The 13,964-nt window shown below is 49.1% G+C and overlaps 1 protein-coding gene across 2 annotated transcripts in view; it reads right to left on the bottom strand.

Annotated features, from left to right (window-relative positions):
• LOC142584878 (membrane metallo-endopeptidase-like 1) overlaps positions 1-13,964 on the bottom strand; it is a 301,228-nt gene that overhangs the window by 170,450 nt on the left and 116,814 nt on the right. For both annotated transcript variants that reach the window (XM_075695197.1, XM_075695198.1), the window contains exon 6: positions 12,100-12,245. In XM_075695197.1, the coding sequence (XP_075551312.1) occupies positions 12,100-12,245 (146 nt within the window). The remainder of the gene's footprint in view (positions 1-12,099; positions 12,246-13,964) is intronic.

The raw sequence follows: 13,964 nt of genomic DNA, 5'->3' as shown, positions 1-13,964 counted from the left end.
GGTCTCGTGATAACATCGTCCTCGCGCCGTACGCTGTGTGTGTGAGTAAAAGCTGGCGACGGTGAGCCGACGATGGCTGCTCAATCTCGTGTGCGCAAGGGAAGAAAGGGGAGGGGGAAGCGCGCCGTCTTCCGTCGCACGCATGACATTGGAAGGTGAGGGAGGGGGCTGTGGTACTTAGGCGACGCGCGGTCGCGCAGGCTTTAACTTGAAAGCGTTTTGCTTTGGGGGCACAGTCTAGGTGGGCCGATGGCTCAAAACTTTGCATACGCTGTGTTCTGACCACTCAATTTGCGCTGAAGCGATACACGGCGTGAAGGTCACTTCGCTCGCTACTGCTGCCCCAATTCCTCACGCCACAGTTCTGACAGAGAGCGTCCTCGGTCATCAAGTGTTATGTGTTCATGTTAGCCTGTGCGCGCTCACACCATGCTTGTTAATTTAGTTAGTAAGCGAATAAAAGAAGCGTTGTACTCCGGTGGCTACTATGTACGGCGCGGCCGCGAGAGCCCTGTCTTGAATACAGTCTGCGATGCAGACAGTCTACGCTCACTGAGGGCCAATTGCTTCGTGTCCACTTTAGGACCGACACGCTTGCGTGTCACCCATGTTCACGATGGGAAACGTCACTGTCTGTTTGCTCCTCTTGTTTTAGCCTCTGTCCACGGGCGATGTGCGCCGCAGCCCTCCAGTAGGGTGTCTTGATGCGCGTGACCCCGAACGCGGCTCATCGAGGCACCGTAGCCTCCGGGATCGGTAGCGGTGACAGTCACCCCGAACGTTCGTCTTTACAGAAGAGTACGTCTGAGGCGGTTCGTCTTAAGCGGATTTTTTATCATTGAGTTTATGGAAAACCAAACAAACGTTCGCAACATTTTTCGTTATATTCGAGAATTTGGCTTAACCGAGTTCGTCTTAACGAGAGTTTCCTGCAATTGGTAACTCACAGTCGTTTCGCGATTTTCTTCAACGAAATCACTCGCGCGGCATGACAACATTTCAAACGTATTGCACTTGCGCAAGGCGTGAAAAGATTTTCCTACCAGCCTTGCTACAGCCATTCACACGGCAATTCCTGTTTTATCACGCGGTACTGTTGCCGGTAATATGGCAATCTGTGAACGGTGTTTGAGTTTACAAAGAAGCTAAAAATAGTGTCGAGCGGGCTACTTAAAAACACTAGTCATGGCAATGTGTCAGGCGATTGAACACTCCCCCAGACTCTGTCCCGACGCAAAAAAAGGACAGATGTAGGCTGAAACATTCGGCGTGTGCTCTACAACTTCACGATCGCCGCAGTATGTATCTCCCTGCAACTTTATCACCCAGGCTAGCTGTTCATGTAGCACACAGCATTTTTACATAACAAGAAAGTGACACAACTGAATGTGTCTACGTACTCCGGAACAGATATATATATATATATATATATATATATTGTAACCTGCAGTTATGCTAGCCGTTTCTAAGCAAAACTGATTTATTCTGGGCGAACCTGTGCCCGTCAACCCAACCGACTCAACACTCAACATACCCGCCGTGGTTGCTCAGTGGCTATGACGTTGGGCTGCTGAGCACGAGGTCGCGGGATCGAATCCCGGTCACAACGGCCGCATTTCGTGGGGGACGAAATGCTAAAACACCCGTGTACTTAAATTTAGGCGCCCGGTAAAGAACACCAGGTGGTCAAAATTTTCGGAGTCCTCCACTACAGCGTGCGTCGTAATCAGAAAGTGGTTTCGGCACGTAAAACCGCATAATTTTTTCACACTCAACAAAGCGAGAAAATGGCTGTCCAGCTTCGATTCTTCGAACGTCGCCCTCTTCTTTTGCTCCTCCTGTCACGTGCCATCCATCCGATTCTCGAGCACGAGTGGGCGGTCTGTGAGTACGTCGTGTGGGCACGTGGGGCGCGGCGTTGCCTTGCGGTGCCTTGCTTAACGGTTGTAGTGCGGCGGCTCTTTGGGACACAGCTAAGATGCGGCGGGCGCGTTTTCGTTCTCGTTATACCGGCAGCATTAGTCCCCCTACGAGGAAGCATCGTCCCTATGTGTAAAAGGCCTAGAGAGGCCAACAGTTTAAAAGAAACATAGCTCAGGTTATGGCCGGTGCTATTCGTCGCCACAAGTACCAAATCTGCTTTAAATGCCTTTGTAGTAAGCTTTCATTCTTACTACGAGTACGACTTCTGGGCGGGTCCTACGTCGTGTGGAGCACATTTCACCTTTGTGAATTGCCTCGTAGTTATAGGGGCTCAGTCGGCGCAGTACTCTAGATGGGCCAAAATAATGGCGCAGTAGCTATTCCGAAAGGCGGGGCGTACGCATAGATGTTCATACCCGCACTTTGTGTCCAGGACTCTACTGCAGATCTCTTCGCGTTACGTTATACTGGTTTGCATCGACGCATTGCCGTCGTATGATGCGGTGCCTTGCCGATTGTTATGCGCCTTGTGCCCTCTTTGTGTATTTAATGACGTCAGGGTCATCTTCGCTGATGTTCACTGGTAATATCGCGTCAAGTGTCGTTGTTATGCGGACCGACCGTAAGCAACTTCAAATGGCGTGAAACGTATCGTCTCGCACTACAGTATTGTACGCAAAGGTAACGTATTGCATAATACTGTCCCACATTCGATGCTCCATGCCCACGTATATCGAGATCATGTCGGCGAGCTTTCTATTGAGCCGTTCCATCAGGGCGTTTGCCTGCGGATGGTATGCCGTAGTTTTTCTATGATCAGAATGTGTTAGTTTCATAACAGACTGCAACAGGCGGTCCATAAAAGCTGTTCCTTTGTCTATTATGATACCCTTAGGTGCGCCGTGTCGTAATACTGTGTGTTACGAAAAACTGAGCCATTTCAATGGTGGTTGTTTTTGTGATAGAAGAACTCTCGGTATACCGCGTCAGATAATCCGTTGCTGCCACAATCCACCGCTTTCCTGAGGACGAAACAGGAAATGGCCGAAGTAAATCCACTCCTATCTATTAAAATCGTATTGCTGGTGGCTGTATTGCTTGCAGAAGGCCTGCTGGTTTGAAAAGCGGTGTTTTGCGCATTTGACAATCTCGGTACGATTTGAAATAGTGCTGCACTGACTTCATCAGCTTCGGCCAGTAATATTGGTGCAAGGGTTGGCGCGTTCTCGCCAGAGCACTACTAACACCTAAGTGACCAGCTGAAGGGTCATCATGGCAAGCTTCTAAGACCTCAGCTCATGGCGATGAAGCCACGAAGAGTAGAAACGTCTCGCCACTGGGGTCGAAGTTTCGTTTGTCGAGGATGTGCGCATGGCATCCATAACTACTCTCAGTCGCTGCATGTGCTGCTCGAATGTAGTGGAAAAGACCATCACATCATCAAGGAAGGCGAAGCACGACTGCCATTTTAGTCCGGTGAGAACAGTGTGCATCATTCGCAGGAAGGTGTCGGACGCGGAACATAGACCAAATGGAAACAGCTTAAACTCGTACAGATGCCGTTCTTTCACGATTTCGCTGGTCCACTTTTCTTTCACAGTACCCGCTTTTAAGGTCCAAAGCAGAGAAGTGAGCATCGCGTATTTTCTCAAGGTGTCGTCGATGCTTGGTAGGGGATATGCATCCTGTTTCGTGACGAGATCTCATGAGTTGCCTATAATCAACACAAAAGCGTGGGTGTTTTTCTTCTTTTTAAACACCGGGGATGCGCAGGGGCTATTGGATGGCTGGATTACGTCGTGCTTGAGCATTTCCTATACTTGCCTCCATATCGCTTCCATTTCTTTTGGAGCTACTTGGTACGGGTAATGGCGCACTGGTTTTACAGGTTCTTCGACACAACGCGGTGTTTTGCAACCTGCGTACGCTGCAATTTCGATGAAGTACAGAAGCATTCAGCGAACTCTTTGACCAAGCTCACAATCACATGTGTTTGTAGTGATGACACCTCTCGATCAATATCTATAGACGCAAGGACACTAAAGCCAGAGAGGATGGTGATGGTGTATGGAGAGGTGATACATCCGTAACTTGTACATAGTCATGAAGTGTTGCTATGGCTGTTCCCTTCACCACGTGTTGTGCCTCATTGCCAAAGTTGGTCAAGAAGGCATCCGCACATCCGTTACGCAGGTAAACAGGACCCTTGCCACGCATACTTGCTTTCCCAGTAGCACCCTGACATTACCGTCTGCAAGCCCCTCATATTCGCTAAATGCATCACTCCTTACAACTAGTCACACTGCACCATGCCGACACCGTCAAGTGTTCACCCACAATATGCAGAGAGGAAATATGCGCTTGTGCCACATTAGAAATGGTAACATTATTTTCCGTGCAACACAACACACGGGGTTCTCACACAACACAAACAACACGCGGGGTTCTCGCCAGTTGATGATTGCGCCATTTGCTTGTATAACAGTTCATAACCCAGGAGCATATCACGCGAACACTCGGGGAGAACAATAAAGCTGCTGACGTAAATAAAGCCTTTAACTTCGATTCTTGCGTTGCACCTTCCTACGGGCTCGATTAAATGTCCCCCGGCTGTACGTATTGGAGGTCCGGTCCAATGGATCAATACCTTTTTTTTGATTTTCTGGAGAGTACACTGCTAATAACTGAATAGTCCGCACCAGTGTCTATTAATGCAGTCATTTGTAAGTCGTCGACAGTGACATGCAACTCAGAAGTAACGTAGCCGTCATTGCATTTGTTCGTCGCTGCGTCACCGCCGTCGCCTCGTCGGGTTAGCGATGGAGGGCTTTCGGTTTTCCGTGCTTTAGTGGCCTTGCCTCCATAGGTCGCTGGCTCTCGTTTTCCCTCGCGGATTCCGCCTCGGTGAAATGGAGGATGGGCACGGACTCGGCGACCGACAACGCATAGGTACTGCCGGTCACGGTTTATGTTGCTGGGGGTTCCGAATACTTTGGCGCGCTGAGAGGAATGCTTCTATCTCGTAAGGGCGCTCACCGTGTCGAGGGCAAGGTGAATTTGTAGAGAAACCACGCAGTCCCACTCGGCGATACTGACATTCTTGATACAGGTTACTTGCCTCTCCACAGTGGAGGATGAAAGGGCGCCGATGTGCATTACGTCATACATCGCTTTTACGGGGTCTTCCGCCATGGGCGGCATACTGCAAGGAAGCATCTGGTACATGGCTGTAGTTAGGGCAGAGTCAGTGCGCCCAATGTCCTTCTGTAAAACTTGGGCATATCATATCCGCAGCTGACGCTCTGGTTGTGCTAGGGACCGTACGTGAGGCTCTGATTCAAAAATTACTTGCCGCACTTCGCGTACAACATCTGCAAGTGAGGGCATCGCAGAAGGGCTTTGAACTAGCTGCAATTCCTGCAGATCTTCCCTTACGACAGTACTCACTATTTCAAGTGGCACGTCGATGTTTGAGAGGGCTCCTGACCCAACGTCTAATGATGCGACGCTTGCATCTCTGTTGTACTGCCTCGCACACAAGTTGATGCAGCGTCTTCTCCATGGTCGTCGCTTCTGATCAGAAAGTGGCTACAGTGCGGGCGGATTACGAACCAGCCCGGGAAAGTGTTGTCGTTTCACACAGCGCATTAGGCGCCGCAGTTTCTTGTCCTCGGCTATGGTTGAATTGGCTCGGCGAAAGAGGGGGGCATCTCTTTAATATATATGGTCGCGCTTTCAATGCTGCGTTGGTGCCTCACCTGAAAAGCAGCTTCCGCCCTCTCTCTGCGGTCCATGCTCGGGTACGTACCGAGCACCTCTCGTCTTAAGTCATCCCACGACCACCACAACGCTTCGGGGTCTTGAAGCCACGTGCGTGCAGATTCCTCCAGCGGGAAGTACTTATAACGCAGTTTCTTCGTTTCGTCCCAATCGTTACATATGGCTAAATGCTCGAAGTTTTCGAGCCAGTCCTCAGCATCCTCGAATGTGTCTCCGGGAAAAGATTCTGGTGTCCGGAGTGAATATATCAAAGCGTGAGGTGGGGTCACTTGAGTAGCGATCCCAATAGCGTCTAAGCTGACTATCGCGGCTGCCCTTGATGAATCGACAAGAGGACCAAAACTCGGGTGACTCACCTCGTATGCGTTGACTTGTGCGTTGGCGGACAAGCGTTAACTCCGTTGGCTGCAACTTTTGAGGATGCGGGATACATTTCCCGGCGTGTGTGATGCTTGGAATCGTACCCCGAAGGTCCATCAGAAATGTAACCAACAGTTACGCCTGCCGTTTCGCAGGAAAACTGATTTATTCTGGGCGAACTTGCGCTCATCAGCTCTAGAGACTTAACACTCAGCAAAACAAGAAAATAGGCCTCAGGTTTCGATTCTTCGGACTTCGCCCTGTGTCATATGTAAGAGACATTCAGCGCATAAAGCAAGGGGACGACGATGTGTGCGTATCGGTGCACATCGAGCCGCGTGACCCGAGCTGTGATCGAGGGAAAAGCGGTGCCAAGATGGCATGATCGACGTGACTCTGGGTCAAGAAGGTTGTAGCGTCAGCATCGCACTGGCGACGGGAGCCATGGACGTTCGGTCAAGTCCGTGACGCTGGCGGTCTAGGGTGTGGCCGTCGACCTCGGCGATGTTTGAGCGAGGCTCCTTTGGCCTGCTGAAACCTCGCACGGCAGTGCCGGGAACTCCAGGCAGGATCCCCTTTCAGAGGCAGACCAGCCCGTACGATAGCCGCCGGAGCGTCTTGTCGGTACTCGAAGAAGAAGTAGCGGCGCAACCCGAAGTTAGGCCTAATGAGTGAGGCCGGGGTGCCACGTCATCGATGGAGTTCGGCATACCGGCATAAGAGATGGACGAGTTGACTGGCCAACACCAGGAAGCAACGTTTACGGAGTCGGTGAGAACACCGACTATGATGAAGATCCGACACGCATCAAATTGGGGAGATCCGTTCGACGATGAAAGTCAGTAAGAACGGTTCTTTCGAGTAGCGTCGCAGCCATAGGCTAGGGTTGCCTGAATATCGTGTAGAAAATGCCAAGGACTAACGCAGACGGGATAATGACATGTTTAGTGATTATTAAGTAGGTTACATAAGTGCTACCATTCCTTCATTGCGTTTTAGTTTGAGTGAATTTTATTTTGAATTTGGGGTAGAGTTTGATTAAAATCTGTTTGCTGTGCTGCTCTGCGTTCCCAAACCCATCTTTAGTAACATCCGCGCGCCCCGAGATCGGTGACACGCGACAACTGGCGAGCGTGACAGGATCCGTTCCAGGACACGTTCCAAGAAATGTTCCAGGATACATTCCAGGATTCTATTCTGGCCCTGTCACTGATCTTGGTGGTTTAGAGATGGAATGGGAACATTTGGCGGTGATAGCTAAAGATTTAAACCTGTCGAAAGACGAGACGATGACGTTCTTCGAGTGTACTCAACAAGAAAAGGGGAAGCAACAGGGACGAACGGGCGAAGAAATTGAAAAGAGAAAAAGAAATTGAGGAGTTGAAGATTAAACTAGCAGAGATGGGCGTGGGCTCTCGCAACGGCACGAGTACACCTGGATCGGCGTCATCTGACTCAGCTTCTTCCAGGCCAAGACAGATTTGCCCTAGGAAATTGATGGCACCTTTCCATGAGCGGAGGGATGACCTGGATGCGTATTTTCATCGGTTTGAAAGGATAGCAGTCGGGCAAGGCTGGAAGAGAAGCAAGTGGGCTAACGCTTTAAGCCTGCGTTTAGCAGGTGAGGCTCTGAGTGTCTTTAGGCGTACGCCAGCAGAGGAGTCATGACACTATGACGAGGTGCAGAAAACTTTATCTCAGAGATTCAGGTTGACCACAGAAGGGTTACGGAAGAAGTTTCGGTCACGTAAGCCTGAAGTTTCAAATCAGACAAGCAGTTCGCGTATTAACTAACGAATTCTCTTGAAAGCTGGATATAGCTGTCCGAGACCGAAAAAACGTATGAAGGGGTTCGCGACAAAGTTGTGGGTGAACAATTTCTTGCCAGGTGTAGCAGCAGTTTGGCAATATTCCTAAAATAGAGAAGACTACAAACTGTGGAGCAAATGGCAAAACAAACCGACCAGTTCGTACAGGCACATAGATTGAGAAATTTGGGAAAGGACGACAAAGATGCGCACACGACAGCACTAGGAAAGATGAAGAAACAGGGGCAATGTAGTATACATAGGGGACCGCAGAGATGCTTTCTATGTAACCGGTTAGGTCATTTAGCGGTGAACCGCCGAGTGGGAGGTAATCGTCCCGAAGCACTGGTGGTTTGTCGGTTGTGCCAAAAGAAAGGTCACGGGGCAGACGAATGCAGGAGTACATCCGTAGATAAGATGGCATGTGTAAAGAGATCAAGAGAACGACACAAAGCTGAGCTAGTTGGTAAGGATTTTATATGCAAAAAAGGTTAGGCGTGCAGACAGGACAAAGAGAAGTCGACAACACGAGCGCCGACTATCAACCGAAGGGAGCACTGAGGCGAAAAAATAAAGAAGACACAAAACTCATCTGCGCATGCTCTGGAATGGTATCACCACGTGTCAATTGGGTACATGTGGCGGTCTACGCGAGAGATAGTTTCTAATAATAATATTTGGGGTTTTACGTGCCAAAACCACTTTCTGATTATGAGGCACGCCGTAGTGGAGGACTCCGGGAATTTTGACCACCTGGGGTTCTTTAACGTGCGCCTAAATCTAAGCACACGGGTGTTTTCGCATTTCGCCCCCATCGAAATGCGGCCGCCGTGGCCGGGATTCGATCCCGCGACCTCGTGCTCAGCAGCCCAACACCATAGCCACTGAGCAACCACGGCGGGTGAGAGATAGTTTCTAAGGCACTTAATATCGTGCTTATGTAAAGTAATCGAAGGTTGACTCACGCACGCACTTCCACCATTATAGATATACCATGCCTCTACCATAAAACGCTAATCTTCATTCTTGTTCCTGTACAATATCGCGCATTCATCTAACTCTGGACTGCAGTTACAATCTTGGCAATGTAGGGAAAGAGTAGAAGGCGATCCACCGGTCAACGACCTTTTATGTTCCATTAGCCTCTGTTTGATACACCACCCCGTTTGCGCTACGTAGAACTGGCCACAGCTAATGGTTTCTAGACATTTCCTTTGCCTTCGAACGAAAACACGTTTGCTGGTAGTACTTCTCAAGTTCTTCGAAACCGTTGTTAAACTTTCAATGCAAGCATTCCAAACTAGAAAAAAACGCAATTGCCACTTCGTGCCTTAAGTCTTCTCTCACCAGATCCTGCATGCACAAAATAAGCGCCAGTTTTAATGCACCGGTCCGGCGCCCATTAAAAGCAGGTTATCCTAGTGTAACACTGGCTACCGAGGCTGAACGCCTAAAGAAGTCTGTTTCGAGGAGAACGGACGTGATTACAGAAAGCAGTATTAGCAAAAAAGAGTAGTGGCTATTCCGTACATTCATTCAGTATCACACATGTTTTAAAAAGTTGCAAGTAGACATGATGTTAATGTTGCTTTCACTGCTCCCATTTAGCTACGTACGACATGCGCTGCCGTGCAGAGGAAAAAGGAACAGGTAAACAGCAGAAAAAGAACAGTTATTTGTCCATTGAAGCACAATAAGAACAATAGTTTTACTAGCTGTCGTATGGGTGTAGTTTATAAAGTTCCCTTTAGCTGTGGCCAGTTCTACGTAGGGCAAACGGGGTGGTGTATAAATCAGAGGCTAATGGAACATAAGAGGTCGTTAACCGGTGGATCGCCTTCTAATCTTTCCCTACATTGCCAAGATTGTAACTGCATGCCATAGTTTGATGAATGCCCGATATTGTACAGGCACAAGAACGAAGATACGCATTTTGTGGTAGAGGCATGGCATATCATTAATGGTGGAAATGCGTGCGTGAGTCAACCTTCGATTACATAAGCAAGAGATTAAGTGCCTTAACAGCTATCTCTCACGTAGACCGGCACATGTACCCGACTGACACGTGGTGATACCATTCCAGAGCAGGCGTAGATAAGTTTTCTGTCTTCTTTCCTCTTTCGCCTCAGTGCTCCCTTCAGTTGATAGTCGGCGTTCGTGTTGTTGACTTCTCTTGTGTCCTGTCTGCACGCCTCACCTTTTTTGCATAAAGAAATCAAGAGAGATTCAAATATAGACACCCTTTTATACAGGGCTGGTCACAGCTAGATGTGTGGAGGACCCCCTTTGTGATTTGACTGCGGGAGATGTACCTGGGGTGAGGAAGGCAGACGACCCAGACCCAAGTTGGAAGAGGACAATGAAGAACGTGTAAGAGAAAGAACTCTTAGAAGCGCAAAAAGAGGGGATGCAAGAAACAGAGGTAGCGGCTGTAGTACAAAGACGAGCAAGCAGTAGTGGTACGAAACCTCTGACATCATTTCAAGCTACAGCCATTAACGGATTAAATATAACCGCAGCAGAATTTAAAGAATTACAGAACGAGGATGAGTCCATATGAAAGTATAAACTAAAAGTAGGGGAACTGGTGTGAACGAAAAAGAGTAGGACAGTAGTGTAGTTTATAAAGAAGAATAGTCTATTGTACCGAAAGTGTGCGCTTAGTTCAGGTAAAGAAGTACTACAGTAGATGGTCCCGAAAGAGCTGAGGGATACAGTACTGAACATAGGGCGCGATAGTGTAATGGCAGGTCACCAAGGAATAAAAAACACGTTAGAAAGGATCACGGAAGAGTTCTTTTGAATCGGGGTGCAGAGTGATGTGAAGCGGTATGTGAAATCATGTTACGTATGCCAAAGAATGGTGGCTAAGGGACGTGTAGGAAAGGAGATAATATAAAAGAGGAAGAACTAGGAGAGGACTACTGTTTGCATGGTGATTGCCGAAGGGAAGGACCACGGGGAGGTGCACACTTATATCGACAAGTGATATATATGTATATATATTTAAAGGAGTAAGACAAGGAGACACAATCTCTCCAATGCTATTCACTGCGTGTTTGGAAGAAATATTCATGCTATTAAACTTGGGAATATTTAGGAGTAACGGTCAACGGCGAATACCTCAGCAACCTTTGGTTTGACGGTGACATTTTTCTACTCATCAACACTGTCGAAGAGTTACAACAAATGATTGAGGACCTTAACAGAGGGAGTGTCAGGGTGGCGGGCTGAAGATTAATATGCAGAAGACCAAGATAATAATGAATAACCGGGCAAGAACAAGAACAGGATCGCCAGTCAGCCTCTAGAGTCTGTGAAGGAGTAGGTTTACCTAGGTGAACTAATCACAGGGAACCCTGACCATGAGAAGAAAATTCACAGCAGAATATAATGCGTTAGATATCATACGGCAGACGTAGTGAGCTCCTTACTACAAGCGTACCGTTATCATTGAAAAGGAAGGTATACAATCAGTGCATTTTACCGGTGATGACATATGGGGCAGAGACTTGGAGACTGACAAAGAAGCTTGAGAACAACTTAAAGACTACGCAAAGAGCGATGGAACAAAGAATTCAAAGCATAACTTTAAGAGACAGAAAGAGAGCAGTGAGGATCAGAGAGCAAACGGGTATAGACGACGTTCTAATTGACAAGAAGAGAAAAAAAGGCGCTGGGCAGGTCATGTAATGCGTAGAGTAGATAACCGTTGGACCATTCGGGTGACAGAATGGGTACCAAGAGAAGGGAAGCGAAGTAGAGGATGAAATAAAGCTAGGCGGTGCGACGAAATTAGAAAATTGCGGGTGCTAGTTGGAATCAGCTGGCGCAGGAACGGGGTAATTGGTGATCACGGGGAGAGGCCTTCGTCCCTGCAGTGGACATAATATAGGCTGATGATTATTATTATGTTGATGATGATCTTTATCCTGTATCATTTGCATCTCAAACAAATATGATCTCTATATCTTGTATCGGTATTGTGGTACAACATTAAAGCATATCTGTCCAAGTCTGAAGACCTGCACGTGGTACGCGTCGTGGTCACATCGGTTCTACGCACTCCACTGAATTTGCAGCACCTCTAATTCAATGCTAGGAAAAAAAAAGTAACTACAAAATCAAACACCTCTTTGTGCAACGACTACAAATACAGCGTCTGTGATGCGGCCAAAAATTGCGAAGCTAGGGCGGGAAATGTATTGAAGCGGCATCGAGTCCTTACGCTCGCACCCAAGTTTCAAGGTACTCATCAAGGCCGAGTAGATATTTCGGATGTGCCAGCTTCACCGTGCTGTCGTCTTGTAGATAGTCCAGGTTAAGGGCTTCGAAGGGATGGAAGTATTGTTTCCAGTTCCATGTCTGAGTACCCTGGAGGAGAAAGAAACGTGAACGGGGACAGGGGAGACAACGGGGACATTAGTCACGTCTACAGGTGTTTCGTTGTACGTAATGATGCACGTGATGTTCATATGACCCAAACTAACCGAAGTCCCATACCATGTACTGCAGTCGGAAATTACGATGGATCGTAAATAAGTGCGTCCATCACATTATAGAATTCCAAGCTACAGCGTACTCTCTTGAAAGAGAGCAATTGTCGCTTAAAGACCCTTTCAGAACTTTCTACTGAGTCGTCCTAACTAGAGTACATATAAATTTCTACTTAGTGGAAGAAATAACGTCTCATTTTTATCCTTAAGTAGGCTCGCATCACCGACTAAAACCATAAGTAAAATCAATATTATTTGACTAATGGCATCACGACGAACTACATATCTACTGCTACCGGAACACGGTTTGTCGAACATCCCTCCCAGCGTGAAATAACCGTTAGTAAATCAGTCATGTGTCGCAGTGCATCGCATCCTGAATTGAACTAGAGTAATATTTGACAAGCAGAGGGATAAGGTGGCCCGCAGTTCAGATTCCCCGTTTTTGAGGGGAAAGCGTCAACTGGCCTTTGGGCGAAAAAGCCGATGCCTGTATATTCTAGCAGTGATACAGCACCTAAAGTCCCATTGGCTGCGACGCCACGTCATGAGCGCACCTCGACGGAGTTCCCATTGGCTGTGAAGCTATGTCACTTTCGTGCCTGGACAGAGCAGGCGCGAGCGAAAGCGAACACGTGCTGCTGCAGTAGCGCGAGAGGTGTTGCGTGAAGGGAAAACGCACTGTCGCGACGCCACGTCACCCTCGCTCTCGTTTTCGGAAGCCTGTGTTGTCCGCGCGTTCCTTGGCCGCGCACGCCCTCGCTTGCCATGTTACGAGCGCGCCTCGAAAGAGCAGCACGGGCGAAAGCGAACACTTGCTGCTGCAGTAGCGCGAGAAGTGTTGCGTGAAGAGAAAGGGCATTGCCGCGACGCCACGTCACCCTCACTCTCGTTTTGCGAAACCTGTGTTGTCCGCGCGTTCCTTGGCCGCGCACGTCCTCGCTTGCCATGTCACGAGCGTGCCTCGAGAGAGCAGCACGGGCGAAAGCGAGCACTTGCTGCTGCAGTAGCGCGAGAGGTGTTGCGTCAGGGGAAGGGCATTGCGCCGAAGCCACGTCACCCTCGATCTCGTTTTTGTTAGCCTTTGTGTTGTCCGCGCGTTCCTTGGCCGCGCCCGCCCTCGCTTGCCAAGTCATGAGCGTGCCTGGACAGAGCAGGCGCGAGCGAAAGCGAACACGTGCTGCTGCAGTAGCGCGAGAGGTGTTGCGTGAAGGGAAAACGCACTGTCGCGACGCCACGTCACCCTCGCTCTCGTTTTCGGAAGCCTGTGTTGTCCGCGCGTTCCTTGGCCGCGCACGCCCTCGCTTGCCATGTCACGAGCGCGCCTCGAAAGAGCAGCACGGGCGAAAGCGAACACTTGCTGCTGCAGTAGCGCGAGAAGTGTTGCGTGAAGAGAAAGGGCATTGCCGCGACGCCACGTCACCCTCGCTCTCGTTTTCGGAAGCCTGTGTTCTCCGCGCGTTTCTTGGCCGCGCATGCTCTCGATTGCCATGTCATGAGCGCGCCTCGAAAGAGCAGCGCGGGCGAAGGCGAGCACGTGCTGCTGCAGTAGCGCGAGAGGTGTTGCGTCAGGGGAAAGGGCATTGCGCCGAAGCCA

The sequence above is a fragment of the Dermacentor variabilis genome, chromosome 6, assembly GCF_050947875.1.
Source record: "Dermacentor variabilis isolate Ectoservices chromosome 6, ASM5094787v1, whole genome shotgun sequence".
NCBI lineage: Eukaryota > Metazoa > Arthropoda > Arachnida > Ixodida > Ixodidae > Dermacentor > Dermacentor variabilis.
Note: the sequence above shows the minus strand (reverse complement) of the source record. Positions and strands in the feature narration are given on the sequence as shown.